This window comes from Erpetoichthys calabaricus, chromosome 1 (assembly GCF_900747795.2).
Source record: "Erpetoichthys calabaricus chromosome 1, fErpCal1.3, whole genome shotgun sequence".
Classification (NCBI taxonomy): domain Eukaryota; kingdom Metazoa; phylum Chordata; class Cladistia; order Polypteriformes; family Polypteridae; genus Erpetoichthys; species Erpetoichthys calabaricus.
In genome coordinates, this window is record NC_041394.2 from 309850150 (window position 1) to 309872250 (window position 22101).

At 37.0% G+C, this 22101-nt stretch overlaps 1 protein-coding gene across 1 annotated transcript in view; it reads right to left on the minus strand.

Annotated features, from left to right (window-relative positions):
• Positions 1 to 1750: 1750 nt before the first annotated feature.
• The window catches only part of poc1b (POC1 centriolar protein B), a 102185-nt gene continuing 81834 nt past the window's right edge, over positions 1751 to 22101 (minus strand). Inside the window, exons 11-12 of the mRNA XM_028817359.2 lie at positions 3659 to 3874; positions 1751 to 2269 (exon numbers count right to left, since the gene is read on the minus strand). Of these exons, the coding sequence (XP_028673192.1) occupies positions 2126 to 2269; positions 3659 to 3874 (360 nt within the window). The 3' untranslated portion in view covers positions 1751 to 2125. The remainder of the gene's footprint in view (positions 2270 to 3658; positions 3875 to 22101) is intronic.

Consider the following 22101-nt stretch of genomic DNA (forward strand, 5'->3'; position numbering starts at 1 on the left):
GCAAAGTTGGCAGACGAGAAATGAGGCATGCCTAGGTCACAGCAACACAAGGAGCACAGAGTGGAAAAAAAAGGAACGACGAAGAGACGCTGGCAGGGATTCAACGATTTGACACAACTTTTGTTGGGAAACGAGTGTCCGGTGAACAGACTGCATCCAGGGACAGTTGAACAATTAAGTGTTGGGGTAACACAGTGCGCAAACTGGACTCTGCACCACTAAAGGCTGTATCCTCCAATTCTTGTTTTTAACAGACTTTTAGAGTGTGGACTGTGTGTTTTCCTTTTTAAAAAAAGGAAATTCGTTCCGGTTATGTTTAGATTTTGTTATGTTCGTTTATCTTTTTAATGTACTTTATATTGTCTTGTGTAATAGAACTTACGGTTGCTTTTTTCTGAAATTACTGTTGTGTCTTTCATTGTGTGTTTACTCACCGCCCAATTTAAAGAACCCTGGGTGCTATTGCCAGTAAATTTCAAGAGTTCCCAGTCTCTTAATAAAACTGGGTGGCGCAGTCGGATATTTTAATGGTGATTAAATTAGATTACCTGTAAGTGTGACTAGACACCTGTCACAGATGTCTGGGCTGCCCAGCGTCCCACCAAACTGGCAGCTGTCACATGTAAGGTGAAGGGAGTCCCGACACTACAGGGTTTATCTTTTTCATTGGGAGACTCAGCCTGCCATCGTACCGCAGAGGAGAAAGGAGACCCATAAGAGAAAGATCAGATCTCCTAAAATGGTGGCACATGAGCCCCACTCAGTTGACATGGAGTGACCAGCCAAACTCAACTGAACGTGGGGAGAAGCAGGGATTCCTGTCCTGATTCCGAACTCGCAGGTTGCAGGCTCCAAGATGGGGGTACCAGTGTTATGAGTGCCATTGGCTGGAGACACTTCCTGTGCATTACCATGGATGACGCCAGAAGGCAATATCGACACAGCACCTCCCCAACTACCTATTGCTTCTGCATTTCAGAAGGGAACCAAGGAATGGCCAAAGACGACAACCCATCTTGAAGAAAGACAACCCTTGGTAGGATGGGCCTACCTCTCTCAAAATGGCTCAGCTAAGGGAGGGGCCATGTGAGGGATGCCGCCCAGGAACCTTACCTAGCCGGGATGCCCTTAGCCTGGAAGGACTGGGGTTGACAGCTTCCACAGGGCTTTGTGTACCCTGGGATGCTAGATGGCAGATTCCCGGGTAACAGCATTGCCAAGGATTCCCACAGGGCATCTTGGGAAGTAGAATACATCAACTCAGCCCTGTTGGGTTCTGTGGGTGCCGCCAAAGGGTATACAAGCCCTACTTTGTTGGGCTCCAACCTCTCCCTGAAGTGCCTCTGAACCACAGCTTTGGGACTCCAGAAGTGCATTTGGGGATTACATTAAAGGAGCTGCTTGCCTCAACTGCAGAAGCCAAAGTCAGGAGGACATGGACAAAACTTGCTGGAGGAGCGAAGGAGGCAGAAAGAGAGAAAGAAAAGATGACAGAGAGTCTGTAAATGGGTGACTGTGATTGCGCTGTAGGAAACCCTTCCTATAAGAGCTTCACACAAAATAAAAACCTTTGTTTTTGCGAGCTTGTGTCTGAGAGTCTGTATTGGGAGTTTGGGGAGCCGCAACGCCCCATGGTGGCCACACAATCAAAATAATTTCCTATAAAAGCATCATTTTACTGATGTTATGCATCCTTTCCAAATATTTTCTTCATTATTTCATTTTCTTCAAGTTTTACCTATTCATTCAATTCTTAAGAGTAAACAAATAAACATTTTATTACGTTATTGAGGGATAAAAACATTTGAGCTATTTAGAAATATACATTTTAATAACATAAAAACAGTGCAAAATTGCGGTTAATCAAAATGAAAATATAACATCAGGCAGCTGCTTGCCAAGTCCATCTGCCATTGGAACTGCCCATGATTTAAAAAAATATAACAAATATGGCTTAAATAATTAGCATCATCTATTTTTTTTCAAGTATCCAATGTCTTCAGACTTAGCTGAGCACCTCAAGAATTTTTTTTTCAAACAGGTAAAATGATAGGCAGTCAAACCCAGTCAAAAGTCAACAGATGTTCTGAAGAAACAATGGCTTCAGGGAGAAATAAAAAAACATTTACTGGGATGATGATGAGGATCCAGTGGCTCCCTCCTTCTCGCCTGCTTGCCTAACCTGAAGTACAATTTTTGCCTGGTTTTCAAGACATTCCATTAACTGATCTTCTGTCAGAGTTAATCGTTGCTCAAGTACTGAAATGGTCTATGGATGAAAGAGGAGGAGGAAAAAAAACCTTTTTATAATAATGTCTAAGGAGCATGTCAACATGTATATCATACAGAGTCCCATACAGCAACCCAAGTACCACTATAATCATTCATTAATGAATGTTCAATCTTGTGCATTATTAATACTTGGTGGGGAGTGCACATGATGTACATTTGCAAAAAGTAATTGGCTTCCCATTGTACAAGAAGTTAAGCAAAACTCACTTAAACCTGAACAAAACACAACTGTCATTATACTGTTAACATATAAACGATTATTTAACCAGCAATAATCACGCTTCAGATAAATTTAACTGGTTACAACACTACAATATTGGGGAACATGGTGGTTATTGATGTTGCCTCATAGTTGTAGAAGACTTCAACCCCAAGTCTGGTTCACTGCCCATGTGATGTTTGCATTGGGTCTTTCTGTAAAATGTATTAAATTAGAATTTAAGTTAGGTGGCTGCTCTAAAGTGGTCTGGCATAAGTGTCCGTCTGTGTGTCCTGTGGTGCAACCATTACTTCTGGGACAGGCTCTGGGCCCCTACATTCCTGAGTTGGACGAACCAGGAGTAAAAGTGCAAAATATTACTTTAAAAGTGAAGAATATAAATCATGATTATCATGTTATACACCTGTCAGCTGATTTAATGACATGGCTGTGAGTAACTTGTCATAGTTTTTAATAAGGATATATTAGGTATATGTGCTACTCAAATCTTTAAGATTTACTTTTGTAATTATTTTCAATTGATTGCAATAGATTAAAGGTACTTTCAATCTTTCATCTGTCTGTTTTTTATAACATTAAGTTTACAACAACAACCAAACAACCTCCATAAATCCAGAAACTCCACGAGGCTACTGAAAATGCAGCCCAATGCACATTTTGCATGGGTCAGTCTGCCTGGGGATTTTTCCAGAACATGCTAGTTATTTTTCTGAATTTGTTTAAAAATTAGATCACTGGAGCAGATCTTTGCTTATTTGATGCAATGCTGACCCTTTTCCTTTTAAAAACATTAGAACAACTGATAGAAGAACAACTTTTCTTCAAAATAACCTTTGTGCAAATCTACCGTTAACAAGTTTCCAACTGTTTCCCCATGTTTTTGTTGAAGAACTTATTTTAAAGTAACTTATGAAAGAAATTAGTATGTAGGATCCCGTCACTTTAAACACATCAATCATGACACCTCTTAATCTCCAGTAAATAAACTGAAAAGCTCAACTCTTTCAATGAAACATATTTAGTTATGGCTACCATTGGACATTATAAATAACTGAAGAAAACAACCTATATAAATGCACCAAAAAGATTTAACACTCCCAGCTCTTTTTATTCACCTAAATTTTGAGTTTTTAAAAGCTTACTGACCTGTGTTAAAACTTCTAGCTGTTTTACAATAGTTTCCATAGTGCTGACAAGAGATGTTGGAATGCCGCGACTGCGTTCTTCCTGAGAGGAACTCTCTGTACTTCTGTCACACTCTTCTTCATCCTCTTGCAGCCTCTCCCTGGAGCTGCGCAACACCTGAACGCCTCTCTGCCACTCACCGGCTACTGGAACACTGCCCTCTTCTCCAGGCACCCTCTATAACAAAAAGTAAATGAAATTAAAAAAACAATGGACAAAACCATAGCTTGGAAAGTAAGGTATTAAGTACAGCTATGTAATCTGAAGTACATGTCCAACAATAACAGTAATAAATTAATAGTATTCCCTATATTAAAAGTACTTCAAAAATATTCAAAAGGTTACAACAGAAATAGAAGCATAGAAAAGACTCAATAAATAACAATCTGTAGAAAGTAGTAACAGCAGATTAGCACATGAAACACCAAATTCTGGGTTAGCACAAGCTAAGAATACGTTCACATTACAAGCCTCATTGCACAATTCCAGGTTTTTGCACAGATCGGATTTGTCTGTTGTGACGCTTTACATTTATAAGTACAATTGACCTGTATCTGACTGTAATGTGCATGCATCTGTCCTCCAAACCGGCACACATGTCTGCATTGATAAGTCTGTACATGAGTCATCTACATCAACAACCAAAAAAAAAGTCTCATTTGACAGATGACTCACTTTATTAAAACTGATAAAATGGCTGAGCTAGTAGCTAGTGTATGGATCAAATTTTGCTCTTGAGGATGGCAAACAGTTCATCAACCATACTTGATTAAGTTGAGAAGGCGAAAAAAGCCAGTGGCTAGCTTTTGCTATTTCAACAGATATTTCTGGAACTGCTGCACTGTGAAGTGTGTGGGTACGAGGAAGGAGCCAGCGATGGTGGGAACATGACTCTTTTTACAGCTGTAGCATTCCTCTACTGTTGTTTTGCTACATTGTCGGAGCTGGCTGATGATGGCATTGGTCAGTCCATGTATATAGGTAAAAGAAATAAACCACATGAATTCTGATCTGACTGCTCTCATTCATGTCACACGGCCATCACTATGACAATGGGTGGACAGGACTGTGTGTTGGTATTTCACAGGCCATATGAGAAAAGTAAAGAGACCTAGAAGTAAAATCATAATCAAGATGATTGGGTTATGGGGTGGTCAAAACCAAAAAGACTGATGAACAACAATGAAGTCACTCATTGCAACTTCTAGTACATCTGACCCAAGCAAAAAAAAAATGATATGGTTGGGCTAAAATTACAACATGAAAATACGATAATCTAAAAAAAAAAACAAAAAAAACCTCAATATTAAGGCAGAACTAGAATCATGATGGTTTAGAACCTATAAAAAACCCACAAGGTTTCAAAATGGTATTTGTGAAGATAAAAATGAATAACATACTAGAGTTCATAACACTGTAGTGATGAAAAGTAATGAAGGATGCTATTGATGCAGTCTGGCACAAGGAGTTTTTAAGCTTTATAGATTATCAATAGTTCTAGAAGACACAGGAAGCCATTAAGTGCTCACTGGAGCTGGCCTCTTGGCAATAGAGTCTTGTATCAGCCAGAGCTGAAATAGCAGAACTGTAGGGACATCTGCCTTTTAGCAATTACAGATGTCAATAAGGAATGTGATGAAATCTCAGACAAGAGAAGGACAGGAATGATCAATCAAACATGGGATAAGGTACAAAAGTGGAAAAAAAAACTTTTTGTAATGTCATTTACATGAACTAAGTAAGAAAGGGCAGAAACAAAAATGACACCAAGATTCCTTGTGTAAAACAGAAGTATGATAGTATTGTCTAGACTGAGTGAATGAATATTAGTGACTGCAAATCACCCTGACTTGTGTTCTATTGCAGTTTAATTATAAAAAGCTGTACCCCATCACGCATCTAATTTCTTCAATACAGGTCAATTTCTGATGAAAACCTATTTTTAACACAAACATATCAGAGTATCATCCACATAAAAGCAGAAATAGTGCGGATAATATGGCCACATTGAAGAAGTAGATACAGAAAAACAAAGGGCTGAGGTACAAGGCCTTGAGGAGCTCCTGGTGCGATTGGTGCTAAGCGGGACATTCTGTTTCTGGTTTGGTAGTTAGTCTATGCTTGAGACACCCAAGATGATATTCGTTCTGGGCAGAAGAACATTGTGATGGACAGTATCCAGTCCTGCACTAAGGTGCAATAAGAAAATTGATAGTTACTTCAAGCGGAGTAGCTTCACAAATGTGCTGCACCCTGAAGCTGAGCTGAAAGGGTTCAATCAGGTATTAGAAGTAACTGGTGAGTTGGGAATTAAATTTTCACACAGTACTAGTTGGTGCTGAATAGCTTTTTTCACTCAAAATTTCTCAATAATTGAGAAAATCTGAAACTGCCAAAGACTTCTTCATAGCACTCCATGTAAATATGACCAGACAAGCAAATTTCTTAAAGAAAAAACATTTGACTGGGTGTTGTGATTGTCTTCTAAAATAAGGCTACCAAGGCATCCTTCATAATGATTACTGTTATAAATAAAATACACAAATATTGAAAAATAGAAATTAAAACATTACAGGAGAACACAACCCAAGTACTGTATATTTAAGCCTGCTTCAAGTGGTATCCTGGCAGATCAGTAAAGCTTTTAAAAATTCAGTCTCTGAAATACAAAATTCATTATGCCAGAATTCTATAATTTATTTTAACAGGGCTTTGTCAGAAAATAAAGAACATTTCCTCTGCCTTATTCAAACAATTAAGAATATGTATGAGGCACTTCAGTTTTATGAAAAGAAAATGTTTTCTTTGAACTTTTTGTTCTTTAATGAAATAAAGCATTAAAAACCAACTCTATACTAAGATCACAGGGATGCTATTTTGCTAGAATGAGAAAAGGGATTTTTGAGTAACTGTATGCAAGTATCTCCGTAACAGCTTTTCATTATAATGAGTTAGAACGAGCAGTAATGACTTACTAACAATTACCAAACTCACATTTAGTTACTGCTTCACTATTTTGTATATCCTAAACAAATGTAAAAGTCTGAGAATAAAGTAATTCCATCCTGTTTTGGACAAGCAGCTGTTAGATTATGTTTGTCCAGTTACAATGGGGTTCATTTCATCCTAGGCAAGCTCTATCGTTTTCAACAATAAATATTTTTTATATAATTCTTTTCACAGCAAGGAAAATCTTTAGAAAACAAACAAAAATATGCAAAGAAATGAAATACAATGAAGTAGATTACAGGACAATTTAAACGCAAGAGAAATGAGAAAAACACAGGGACTCTGGGCAAATCTTGGATGCAAAAACTATAAAACAAAGAGCTGAATGAACACAGGAACCAGCTTAAAGAGTTAATCGATAGCTCTACATAGTCAGCATTAGTATTATTGTTACAAAGGGCCCAGACAAAAATTAAATAGATAAACTAGATATGTACTTAATGCAAAAAGGGTTACCTATGATTATTATGATTATCACTTACAGTAAATCTTGCCTGAAGAAGGGGCCTGAGTTGCCTCGAAAGCTTGCATATTGTAATCTTTTTAGTTAACCAATAAAAGGTGTCATTTTGCTTGACTTCTCACTACATTCATAATGGCTAACACGGTGCAACACGCTAGTACTACTTACAGTAGATGAAGCCTTTAGGTGACTTCCAACATGTGAGAGATACAATTGCTTACATTTCTTTTGGCTTGCCCAATGGAGCAGAGGAAGGTGAAGAGACTTAAAATGGTTACACAATGTGAGTAGCAGGATTTGAATTCAAATTTTCAAGTTTTGAAGTCCAAAGGCTTAACCACTACAGCAAGCTACCCTCCCTTGTCTCATGTATACAGCCTAAGCATAATTTGAAATTTTAGATTAAATATGTAATTTGTTGACTAACACGCCACTCCTGCAGGTGAGGTCCCCATCTGTTCTCTCTAGGTTTTTAATTGCAGTTCACTCTAATTGAAGTGACATCGCTGAGCTGTACACTAACTGACAAGCACTAGCTGTTCAAGCACTCTCAGTCAGTACTGTAACCATGGATTCTTTTTTTTTTTTTTAAATGATTTTATATTATTAACAGTGTTTGATTTGTAAAGCACATTTGGATAATATTTGCTGTTTTCAAATCTGTCATGTGTCCTGGTATCAGGGCTGAATGATTTGTCTGCACTTGCTGTTTTTATTGTACTGATTAGTTTGGACATTTGTATAATGTTGCTATCTCTGTAAAGTGTCTTGTCATGATTGTATAATGTAAATGTTATTAAATGAGTAATGACTGATTCTACTGTGGCAATCCATAAGAACACACAGGTTATGTTAGCTGGCCATTCCAAACTTGCCATTTCTGAGTGTTAATGGACTTGATCCTGCCTTGTGCCTCCTGCAATTGGGGTAGGCACTGGCCTCCCACCAACCTACACTTAAGCAAGTCTGAGAATGTTATGTTATGATTTTTTGTTGAAATTAAAAGCTTTGCCCTCCAGATTCCTACTATGTGTAATATGACAAAATAATTAGTAACTCTTCAGTAAACCATTTAAAGTTACAAAAGCATTTTAAAAGCAATTCTGGAACAGGCAAAATGAAAACACCTCTAAATTATTACTGATTGGAAATGTCATATGATACCTGTTTGCTTGTTATTTTATCTAAATGTTTCAGCAAAGACAGTGCTGGTGTATTGCTGTAGTAACAAATTAACATAAATCTCACAAGTTAGTGCATAAATCCAGGAAACTATTACCACAGCATTATTAAGCGGATGTTAAGTCAGGAAATTAAATTTTGTAGTCTGTGTGAATATGTTTTCATGGTCATCAGCAACTATTATTTATTATTACTGCTTCCTGCCAGCTAGGAATGATAGAGCCTGCTAGTTCGAAAGTGCTATTGCATTCTGAATTTTAGGAGTGATACAATATAATCTGTTTCTATTTTTTTTACAGCATCTTTGAATGAGCTGCTGCATTTTTAATCCAGGCTCAAGTTTCCTTATTGCAAAGAAAATGGAAAATATTTCTTTGCAGCCTCTAAGCAGAAGATCTAAAAGCCATTTTAAATTTGGGTAAATTCTTAAATATTTTATACTTCTAATACTACTTAATATTTTATTACTATCTAACATTTGGAAATTTAGTTTTCTTTAGGAAGTCTGAGTTTGATTATTGTATATATACACAGGGTGTCACTGGCTTAGTGTCAACATCAATACATTAGTGGAAAATATTATGTTATACAAAAAGTTATTTTGTTATTGTATTACTAGAAATACGTAGACTTCTAATCTTTCCAAGACCATGCCACATGTGCTTGATGTTTACAGGGTACTAGAGTGGCCATTTTTCTTCCAATCACATAATCAATTTCTGCAGTTTGGTTTATGGCATGTCACCTCCTTGATCAGTTTCTGTCTGTATTTTTGCCATAGGAAAGACACAAACCATGATAACTTCAAGGAGGTTGCTGCTAGCTACATCTTTTGCTCAACTCGCATGTGTCACCTTATAACTTTTCGATTAATACCATTAATATAATACAATACATTGTATACTTTAATATCAATATACATCATATCAGTATCAATATACATCATTATCTATATCAATTTACAATGTTATTAAACATTGTAAATGGTTACTGGCCATTTTAAAGGCTGTGCCAATAATGGGTCTTCGTTGGCAATGATAAAAAGTTCAGTGTGCCACAACCTTTTCATCAAAACAAACATCAATCCAACTGTTGTGATAATCACTGCAAAGACTTAATAGGTCTTCTTTCTACATGATTCACAAACTGCTGTATTGCACATTTTGCAGTAGCACTAATAACAGGATATTCTCCCATAAATCCTTCACTTCTCAGCTTGAAAGTGCTTGCATGAGTATACAGCTCCACAAAAGAAATACGCTGTTACAATGAATACACATTGTCTCCTCCCCAGCAAGTGCATACATACTGAAACAGAACAAGCAAGACAAAACATTAACAAGGAGACCTGCTAGCTTTAACTGACCATGTTTGCTTCCCCTAAAACCAGGATGGGACACTTTACCTGCCATTAGCAGGGATACTTTCAAATGTGCCACCCTATCTATCTATCTATTATATATATATATATATATATATATATATATATATATATATATATATATATAAAAGAACCAAGTCGCCCGACCATGGGGTACGCATGCACGACAGAGCCCCGCCTGCCAACTCTAACCCTCCTCCTGCGTCCACCCTCGCTCTCGAGGCATGAGCAGGCAATGTGCATGGTGTACGCACGACAGAGCCCCGCCCGCCAACTCTAACCCTCCTCCCGCGTCATGGGATATAAATGACAGAGCCCCGCCCACCAACTCTAACCCTCCTCCTGCGTCCACCCTCACTCTTGAGGAATGCGCACTGCCTGCTCATGTGCCCGCCCCCAACCCCTCACCAAACACATCCTGAGTCGCTTTGGTCTGTGCTACAGTCCACGTGCATCTCTGAACCACGTCGACTGTTCATTTTCCAAACACATCCTGAGTTGCTTTGGTCTGTGCTACAGTCCACATGCACCTGTGAGCCACGTTGACTGTTCATTTTCCAAACACATCCTGAGTCGCTTTGGTCTGTGCTATAGTCCACATGCACCTCTGAGCCACGTTGACTGTTCATTTTCCTAACATGGCCACCGCTTCACATGTATTTCATGGAAACAACTCTTCTTTCAAGGTTATACAAATTCCTAAATCAGGTAACTGTTTCTTTCTATCAGTCGGATATTTCTGGAAAAATGTCATCGACGAAACTGTTGCTCTCGAACTTCGCAACATGGCTGTAACCATTGTTTGCCAACATTGTGATAACTTTGGCGATGTGCTGTCCATTGTTCTTAGTCACGGAAGCATAGTCATACAGTCTGCTCAACAATACGCTGACTACATGAATACTTCCACAGTTTATGGTGGCGAGGCAGAAATTGTGGCAATGTCCCAAATACTTCCAGCTACTATCACCATTCACTTCCAAGAACGTCCTTCATTCCCCGAAGAATTTCTTAGCAGTCTTACTCCCACTGGCATGCCTCTGCATAAACTCAAAATCAAAATTGGTTCAGTCGTCATGCTTCTCAGAAACCTCATGCCAGCAAGAAGTCTCTGTAATGGCACTAGACTGACTGTTACCAGCATTCACCGCAATGTACTGGAGAGTAAAACTATTGCAGCTGCTACCTCACACGGTGGTGTAGCTCGAGTTCGTGCCACTCAGGGTAGGGTGGGGCTTCAATTTACCGCCCTCCAACATATCTGAAAATGTTAACTTATTAGAAAAATTAAGATACATTTTGCACATATTTATTTATATACACCTGTATAGAAAAACAGCAATATTTTTTTTCACATATAATTATTTATAAGCATCTAGACAAGAACATAGTACAGACGCACTGATAAGCCGTGTTCTGATTATTAGTTTAATATAATTACGCTGCGAAAACCAGAACCGTTGTGGTGTACAAGTGATAGGTGAGGATGAGCAAGAACAAATTCGGATTGATAACGAAACGAAATTATACATTGTGAATTAGTTGTTTATCTTCCTAGAAATTATCATCGGTGTAATGTTTCTGTTTATTTTTGTTACTGCCTCATAAATTTCAACTGCTGTGTCTGATGCCGCCACAGAAGGACGCTCTGAAAATGATTTTTGAAGCATTTGTGGATGAAAATCAGAGAATTTTACTTTTTTTCGTTCATGAGTGATATTTTTCCGAACCCTGCTGCTTACACGTGAAGTGTTCTGAGCCTTTTGGCCAATAATGCTGTCCCCAAAAATGTGCCAGCCGGGGCGGACCGCCCCCTCCGCCCGCCCCTAGCTACGCCACTGACCTCACAAACTGTCCTTATTCCCCGGATTTCCCTGACCCCATCAGATTCAAATTTGCCTTTTACTTTTACACGCAGACAATTTCCTGTTAGATTAGCCTTTGCAATGACAATTAATAAGGCACAGGGCCAAACTTTCAAAAAGATATGCCTATATCTGCCAAAACCAGTTTTCAGTCACGGACAATTGTATGTTGCTTTCTCCAGAGTTCCATTCTTTTCATTCACTCAGAGTCGTATCCTCAAACCCACCCCATTTGGACAACTGTGTCTTTCAGGAAGTGTTCACCCATCAATAAATAATTATGCGGCGTCGGCTAATATATATTTAAAGCTTTTAATACGAAGTGTTGAATGTAAACTAAAACTAACAAAAACAAATACTCATGGTGCTGCCACATACCACTGTTTAAAACATATGTGATATAATCTGTAAACTTATTAATGAAAACACCACATTATGCTGGACAAACAGGCCTGCAACAGAGCCTTGAAGAATATAGCACACATCAGACAAACCAGGCATGTGAAGCAACTGAGACTTATGCAAGAGATTGTACCAGATACCAAGTGAGTAAGATCATCTCCTCAAGAAGTCCACTGAAACTTTTGTTTTCATAATAATGTTAAGACCTTGGATGCCATTAAGAATTACACTATTTACCATTTTACATATTAGGCAACATCTCAAAACATCACAGAAAGAATCACAGCCAAAGTTACAGCTGCTTCTACGGTTGAACACAAATAATACTACACAAGACTGAGTGCATATATCAGTTACAACACACATTCAGTACATACTTACCCTTGAAAACGCTTTTGGAAATTCTCTAAACTTTGCTACTTTTCTAAACATTGCTACTTTATTTTTGTTATTTTACCTTTTTCTTTAACTTCTTAAATACTTAAATAAGTTTTAATTAAAGTCTTGTTTGTTTGGGCAGGGTTTTGACAGAAATCTATAAATACTTCTTATGGCTCTATTTTTTAGATATTGTTTCATGCAATGGACTGTCCTGGTTTCTCATTGGGCATGGCAGGACAAAAAGAGATTAAATCACATTTGTTTCTTCTTCAAAATGCATGAAATATATTTATAATATCATTTTCTTTCTATTTTTTCTGGTGAGCATCATGGCAGGAGCATGCTAACTTTCTGACCAGGCCTCTCTATCTTCGGCGAGTATCCAAAATCTTCCTTAAGAATACCCATATACTCTTGGGACAATGGAGAGATACAATCCTTCCAGCATTTCCTGAATTTGCACCATTACGGTGGGCCACTCCTTGTACACTCACTTCAAGTGGGACATTCCCAGGCATATCCCAACTACATGCATAAGGTCTCTCAACTGGCTACTCTGAAAATCCAGAGAAGCACCTCTATAATGTCAAGGTCCTCTTATATTGCCAAGCTCATCACCCTGTCACAGAAAGGAAAGCCAACAACTCTGCACATGAACCGCACTTCTCACACCTGTACATGCAAATCAGTTGCTATCCTAAGATTATGACAATAGGTGAAGATGGGAATATAGGCTGAGTGCAAGGTTACCGTAAATATTTTAAGTAGATAAAACTTTTTCTTTTGATTCAACCAAAAGGGGGAGGTTGAGAAATGATTAAAAATGCAATACATTAAAATACTGCCTACATGCTAAAAGGTGCAATTTATTCGGCTCATCTCTAACTTTAGTATCACTTATCTTTTTTCACTAAGCTCAGTTTTTATGAAGGAGGCATACATTTACAAAAGTCTATAGAATGGCTATCGGTGCACGGTTACAATTATTTGTGGTCCACTTCTTTTAATTGAATCAAAAAACTGAACATCCCATGCAACTCCCTGCCCCTTCCTAACCCATTTTACCCAAAGACAGCCAAGCAGTGGAGTCAAAACCATCAAGGTACACAGATGAAGGAGAAGGAAACAATTAGGCAAGTAAGGAATTGAGCATGCTACTGAGTGGGTGAATTGGTAGAGTTTCTGGAAGTAAATTTCACATTCATTACAATATTTTGGCATAAGAGGAGAAGGCAATGGAGAAAAATCACAGGACTATTGTGAGATTTAAGGAAACGGTTTATAGGTGGATCTATAGAGAGGTTGTAAGTCAACAGACCAGATAAAGAAATGCCACATGCCTCAAGCACCGCTTAGAGTTGGAAATAAAGTAAAAATAAAAAAACTACAAAGACAGAAAGAGGACTAGAGAGACTGGAATGTCATAAGGCTCAAATTGTGAAAAAGATCTACAAAAAGGAAGACTCCCTGGTGCTGCTGGTGAGGAATTATCATCTTGTCTTTTTGCCAGTCAAAAATGCAGGGTCGTGGAGGAGAAAAGTTATAGTTATGCCACTTTATAGTAGGCTCAAACAGTTTCTCAGCACAACACCATAAATCAATACTATAAGACAACAGTGGCCCTAAAGACAGAATTAGAATCCATAAGAAGCCATGCATGCTATGACATGCAGCTGGATAAATCTAGAGCCAGATGAGGTGTAAGGTGAATGCATAGTAATAGAATTCAAGGCCAGGGAGGAACATTCCACCACTCTGCTTGCATCTTATTAAACTGGAATGTTTAAGGGAGGGTCTTCTGCCATTCCACTTACAAAGCGGTTTGAACACATTTCATCAAGAAAGCAGTGACTTTACCCCAGACCAGTAACTAGTGGGAACCAGCAGAGGTAACACAAAAACTGATAAAATTAAGACAAGGGACAATATTGATTTAACTAACGACAAGCTGAGATTAAAGCAAAAGGGGGAGCTTGGACAAAACCTTAACAGAGAAAAGCCGTATCTGCATCACGAGAGGAGAGCTGCAGGGTTGGTGAAGAATGGAACTCCAACAATGATACAGTATGTAGTAGTCTATGCATGTTGCCAGAAAAGTATGACTAAAGACAGCTTGGTCTGGGTGTATTAATTTACCAGCGTGCCAGGACCTTGGCCAGCAATTTTGCATTGCTGTTCATAAGGGACAGAGGTCTATAGCTCTGGCATAGAGAAGAGTCCTTATCTTGTTTCAGATGCAGAGTGAGGACATTCATATTAATAGCTAGTCTGAGAGATACAGTCTCCCTTAGCATGTCAAAGATCATTGGTGACAACTGTTTCCAAAAAGTGGAACACAGTTTCAGAGGCAAGCATCCCAGCGTTCGCAGAACTTAAACTTAAGGTAAGGAAATGGAAGCTTTTAAATAAAAAATGTCATAGTTTAAAAGCCGAGATAACATGGAGTCTATCTGGAGAGAATTTGACAGAGGAGAGTGAGAAGCTGGAAGAGTTGGAGAAGAGTCCAGAATAATAATTAAGAAATTCATTGGTATTTACAGTGAAATTGACAAACCGTTTAAGTCAACAGGTATGCTTAAGTACAGCAGTGTTATCGGCCTACTGTTTACAAATTCTACCTAAGGTCCTGTACATTCTCCAGTCCTACATGGACACCCAATTGCTTCTTATACTCATTCAAAGCACAATTACAACTAAACAGAAATGTATGAGAAAAGCCCTGGCAGGTAATGCATAAAAAACAATCTTCTCAATGTTGACAAACGTGATGGTAAACTGTTTTGAAAAACTGTTCAAGTAAAAAAAAAAAAAAAGAAAAAGATAAGAAATTAGAGACAATTTCACACAGGGAGGCTGCTCCTGTTACTAAGGCGGCAGACCCAAAGTAAGTTTGGTACTATGCTGTGAAACAGCACTCATGACACAGTGGATTCTAATTTTCTTTCAAATATTTGCTATATACAATTGTCATGACAAAAAGAAGAACCTTAACCACTTGTACTATTACTTGTTATACTTCAGGAAACCTAATCTATTGATCAACACATTAATTTTTAATATCATAAGACTAGTGTATCGTATCTATTTGTAGCATTGTAGAATGAACTGCGAGAAATATTTTTCAGAGTACCCCTCTTTGTCTCTGTTAACTAAGACACTCATAATCCAATCACTTTGAGATTAAATATTACGGCAATACTTTTGAATATTCTTGACCCTTCTGAGAATTCTGATTTCTTCCTACAGACCACAGATATGTTGTAAGGACAAACACTAGAGACGTTTTTATTTCCTGTAATAGAACTAAAAATAATGTTAGTGTCAAATTACTTTTTTTTTTTTTTTTTTTTTACTTTTTACCGAATTGTTGCCCTCATATTTAATGCAAAAAATTACACAATTATTTGAGGCACAATTTGCTGACTTAATAAATCAAGAAGAGGTGAGAGTGAATACTGAAGTATGTTTTTCTGATAATTCCAGTGTTAGTTTTAGTTCATAATGAGAAACAAATATTTCTTCTGCAAATTTGAAAATACAAATAATAAACAATCCCCTTTTCTATACATTAGTAATATTATTTCACATTTCAAATAGTCATAAGGCTTAAATATATCTGATAATACTATAAGACAACTTTTTAAAATCAAAATGGTTGAGAGTGAAATTGACTGCTGACCACTCCAGGGTTGGTCCCTGCCTTGCACATAATGTTGTGGGGATATTTTGTAGCTCCTTGTGATTCTGAATTGGAATAAGAAGTTCTAAAATATAAATGTTTGGACAGAAAATTACATTTGAATATACTTAAGTCATACCGTCTATTCTTAATTCAATTATATTTTGCAAATGTTTATTACATTGTAGTTCACAATCACAACCAATGTAGTGCTTTTTATGTTCCAATATTAACTATTCCTGGTAAAAAATGTTTCCAGGTTTGTACCTGGCATACTTTTATTAGTAAACAACAAATGTCACTAATATACAGTAAAAAAAAAAAAAAAAAAAATCATAACATTCACATGAGTATGTTTTAGCATGAGCACTCTTTTACTGGCTTGCTTCATAACTAACTTCACTAAGTAAAGCCTGACAAGGTTTCATTTAAAAAGTTTCCCACGAGCTTCTGGCCATTAACTCAGCTTGGTCGGGTTCTTAACATGTGAGAAATTCTCTGCAGGAGAGTGTTATTAATGGGTCTCCAAGTGGTATCGTCTTCACATTCTGGCATAAATATCCAAGACATTAAGCCAGTACATGGGAAGTGAAAATAACAGGAAGACAACCACCGGGGAGGCACAGCATTCCTTAAATGTGATAATACATCAGCAGTAAGACCAATATGCTGCTCACAAACTCACCCACTAACAATTAAAACAGCTGACTGCCAACTTAGAGAGAACAGGAGCTATACAATTCCATTCTTTTATGACAAATTCAAAAAAGAAAAATAAAGAAAAAGGAGCACAAATTCCATCATTCAGTTAACATCAGATACCTTTTCCTGTTTCTTATGGTTTAAAACAAACTCTAGTTTAAATTAGTCTTTATATGTTACCATAATAAGTACTGTATATGCACACTTTGGTGTTAGTGTTACTATAGCTGATGGTCCTGCCACCATTCCCACACCGCTAATAATGGGCTGGATGTCACATTTTGGGTCATTAAGTGTTCTCCTTACTTTCCTTTACACAAATGTATCCATTAATGTTAAATACAGACTGGCTTATTCTGTTATTAATATTAATTTATGCTAGTGATGTATTTTATGAAAAGTAGATGTCAAAAATAAGACTTTACTTAATTATAATCAATCCATTAACTAACTCTCAAAAAATATTCACATTAAAAAATATTAGGTAGGTTTCTCAGAAAAAACAAAGGAATATAAAAAAGAAAGAACCTGAAAGTGATTTTCACAAAGAGGTTGAAGGCATTGAAGTCCCTGAAAATTAAACTGTAGTTGATGCTGTAGCTAGTCCATAAAGGTTTAACTGAATGAAGTAACAGTAATCCAGGCCTAGCCTTGATCACTTTAAAACGATATTAAACCACTGATGAATAGTAACCTAGTGGGCATATATTTTGAAAGGTGCAGTGTCTCAAAGTATTTACAATGCATTCAATTAATCTCACTGTTACAGATTTTTAAAATGGTATTTGAGTCAACTCTGTGCTTACATTAAAAAGTTAACAAAGGAAAAATTGTATCAGTATAATAATTTAATTTCACTTTTATTGTAGTTATTTTAATCACTGCTGACTTGAGAGGAAGTCTTGAGAAATATTTTGTAACTGCTTTCAACTTCATGAACTTCAGCAGCTCTTTTTCTCAGGACCTCCAAATCATTTACCACCATTTACCACTTCAAAAGTTCTGTGTTTTAAGAGAACGGAACCAAAATTGTACAATTTTGTTTTAAATAAGGCAAACGTATCTTAAACTAACACATAAAAAGAAACCTATTGATTGGAAATCATGTATCATATTAAAGAATTTTCTTTCTAGATGTTTGTAAAGTTTAATACCTTTAAGCTTGAATATTTAAACAATATATTCAATAAAAGTAAGACAAAGTGTTTCTCTATGTATGCCACACTATTTGTTTAATCAGACTTTAGTTACCTATTATTATGATTATGATGCAAAAAAAAAAAAAAAAATCACAAAATTCACATAGGCATCCAGAAAATTCCAAATTTCCTCTCCTGTGGAACGCTTGATTAACATTGTGTGCATTGCGCAACGGTGTATTCATGGTGATCAGTGGTCTCACAAGGCAATGCTGTTCGTTTCTTGCCACCTCTGTATGTGGCACCTGATCACAAGTAAATTTACACCACATCTATCTATCTATCTAATCTATCTATCTATAATATACTGGTACTCACTTCCTTATCACCACAAGGTGTCTGAAGGTGCAGCACGCATCCTGGCCAAGTCAGGCGTCAGAATAGCACACAAACCCACGAACAATCTGCGCACGGTCCTCTTTAATGCTAAAAACAAGAAATTGACAGCAGAAACACGAAACGCAGTTTATAGCACTGCATGCAGTTCTTGCCCAGCGGTATACATAGGACAAACATCAACAAAAATTGCAACACGAATACATGAACATCGCAACGCCATCAGAAGAAAGGTCTCACGATCACTGATCTACACGCATACTAAATCAACAGGACATACATTTAACGGTGACAATGTACAAGCAAGATTTAAGGCCAGTACCAAAAGTGCCAGAGAGCTGGCCGAATCTTGGCTATCAAATGAGAACGCCATCAACAGACATTTGGACATAAATACAGCATATGCAAACTTAAGAAGAAGAACAAGTTCATAATAAATAAAATCTTTATAACCAATAACACCCCCCACCCCCCCCGTTCACACTGACTTAGCCCCCCCCCCACTACATAATTTTTGCTATATATCGCCTTTGATTCTTTAAGTCTAAGCATTATCCTCTGATGAAGGCCCCTGGTAGGGGCTGAAAGCTTAGGAATAAAAACTACTTTATGATACGCGATTCATTTTCTCCCTTTTTGGATCTCCAGCTGCAAATATGCTAACTGTAAACTGCTGTTTAATTGCACACGGGTATAAGTTCTGAATCAGGTGCTGCTCTGCAAGTAACTGGGCGAACCGTTTAATGCAAAAGGGGTTGTATTTATACCTGTGTGTGTGTGTTATTTTTTTTTTTTTAACCTTTTCTTATTTTTAATGCTCCATAATGCTATGAATGAGATTCTCTAAGTACTGACAACAGAAGCTACCATATCATGCAAAATATCACTCATAATGTACAGTATTACATATAGTTACAGTGTACCTCCATAATGTCTGGGACAAAGAAAATTTTTTCCTTGATGCACCCCTCTGCTCCACAGTTTAAAATTACAAGTTAAACAATTCAGACATGCACACTGCAGACTTTAGTTTGAATGATGTGTGTACAATTTCGTCACACCATGTTAAAATGACAATCATGAATACTGTTCAACTCATAAAACACTGACAAAAATTAGCAAACCCTTCTGAAAACATGTTTTAGCTTGGTCATATATATAGTCTACAGGAATAGATATATTGTTTACTTAAATTGACATATACAGTGATTCTAAATATATATCTGTTGTCCATCAAGCTTAAGTCAGAACATCAAGATATTACAAACTTTTACCATCCAACTATCTACGTTCCAAACTTGCTTTATCTTGAGCAAGGTCATGGACCCAAGTGTGATGTGAGACATGTGATGTTTGAGCCAAGAATACATATGCAGCTCAGTTTCTTTACTTCTCTGAACCTTACAAAATTCCATTCAAGAGCATGGCACATGCAGTTTCCCTGCTATACTGTGTAACAAAAAAGCTTCCAGAAGTTAAAGCAGACTAAGCACTTAATTCTCTCCAAGTTTATACATACTGTATTAAGGATGGGTTTGAACTATTGATAAATTGATAATCTGGTTATGTCACAAACTTTGGATTAAAAAAAAAATCTCATCACCAGTTTGTATGTTTGTTTGAAAAGAACTGGCCTTGTGTTTGCTACCCTCATGTCCTAAGCGGGCTCAACTGCTTAAACAGTTGTAAATGAGTTGTCTTTTCTTCCTACCATAATTCAGCCAGTGTGATATGGAAGGAATTGACTATGAAGTCCCTAATTGGACCCACACTGATTTGATTTTTCAATAAGGACTAAGATTTGTGGGGCATCCAGTAAATTTAGTCTTGATACAAACCTTAAATTAATTGATAACCAAAAAATAAGGTGTATAATTAGACCAAGGGATAAAACCAGACCCTCCACCAGGGGCATCTGTAATAGAAATTTACATCAAATTAAAACAAAAAATATATCACCAGTTTAGAAAGAAGCATACAGTTTTAAATGCTGCTTATTGAACATTCGCTCTCTTGGCACTAAAGCTGTTTTGGTAAATGATATTATATTAAGTACAAAATCTGATCTGTGTCTTCTCACTGAAACCTGGCTTAGTAAATGTGACACTGTTCCCCTAGCTGAGGCGTCACCAGATGGATACTTGTTCCTTCATAAGTCTAGAGATTCTGGTCGAGGAGGAGGCCTTGGAATAATTCATTGTAACAAAAAGCAAATCACTTCTAAGAATTTAGGCAACTTTACATCCTTTGAGGCATTCATTTTAAATATTAAAACAGATTCCAACACAATTATAGTGCTAGTCTACAGACCACCAGGGCCATATTCATTGTTCATGACTGAATTTAGCAACCTTCTATCTGATTTGGCTATACATTATGATCACGTAGTACTGATGGGGGATTTTAATGTATACATTGATGTGGAAAATGACACTTTTAGCAAATGTTTTACTTGTTTGTTAAATTCAGTAGGATTTTGTCAGATTGTCAAAGGTCCAACTCATAATCATAACCACACATTAGATTTAATTATAACTTACAAAGTTGAAATTCAAAATTTAAATATTACTCCATTAAATGAAGTTATTTCCGATCACTACTTAATTACATTTGATTTAGTCCTGCCCTTGCCAACACACTCCCAGATTAAAACAAAGACTGCGACATCTAGATTGTAATTCTGCTTCAAAATTTATAGATACTTTGAGTAAGTCGAGTGTAATTGTGGAAAACCATTTAGATCAGTTAACATCAAATGTAAACGTGGAAAACAATTTAGATCAGATAACATTACATTATAATGTGACCTTGAGAGATGCTCTGGACGCAGTGGCTCCCCTTAAAACAAAAGTGATCAAAGCACATATAAACTCTCCCTGGTTTAAAGAAAACACTCAAGCTCTTAAAGTACAGTGTCGAAAGCTGGAGCGCAGATGGAGAACAACAAAGCTACATGACTTTCAAATTGCATGGACAGAGAGTGTTAATAAATATAAAAAAGCCCTCTTTAAAGCTCGCTCAGAATACTATTCTACATTAATAGATAGCAATAATAAAAATCCTCGGGTACTGTTTAGAACAGTGGCTAAATTAACAAATGGAAATTCAGATCAACAGTGCAAAATACCAGCAGATATTAGCAGTACAGACTTTATGAACTTATTCAATGAGAAAATTAAAAATATAAGATCCCAGATCTCAGAATCACAGTACAAACCAAATACTAGCTTAGCAGACCCTGCCTCACATTGCACTCAGCACTTTAGTAATTTTAATCCTGTAACTGAGCAGGAAGTCTTAACTTTAATTTCTAAAATGAAGCCCACTACTTGTTCCCTAGATCCAGTGCCAACAAAACTAGCAAAAAGTGCAATGGATGTTCTTGCAGCGCCTATTCTAAATATTATCAGTAGTTCATTATTGCATGGCACAGTACCTGATACACTAAAAGTGTCAGTCATTAAACCATTACTTAAAAACTCAGACCTAGACCCACACATACTAAATAATTCTAGGCCTATTTCAAATCTACCGTTTCTCTCTAAAATACTAGAAAAAGTAGTCGCCAGTCAGCTTCAGACACACCTTATGCATTACAATTTATTTGAGAAGTTCCAGTCTGGTTTTCGCACTGGTCATAGTACAAAAACGGCACTAACGCGGGTTGTAAACAACATTGATATCCTCTGATGAAGGAAACTCCACTGTAATTATGTTGTTGGACTTAAATGCGGCATTTGACACCATCGACCATTCTATTTTACTGCATAGGCTAGAAAATGATGTTGGGCTTACAGGCACCGTT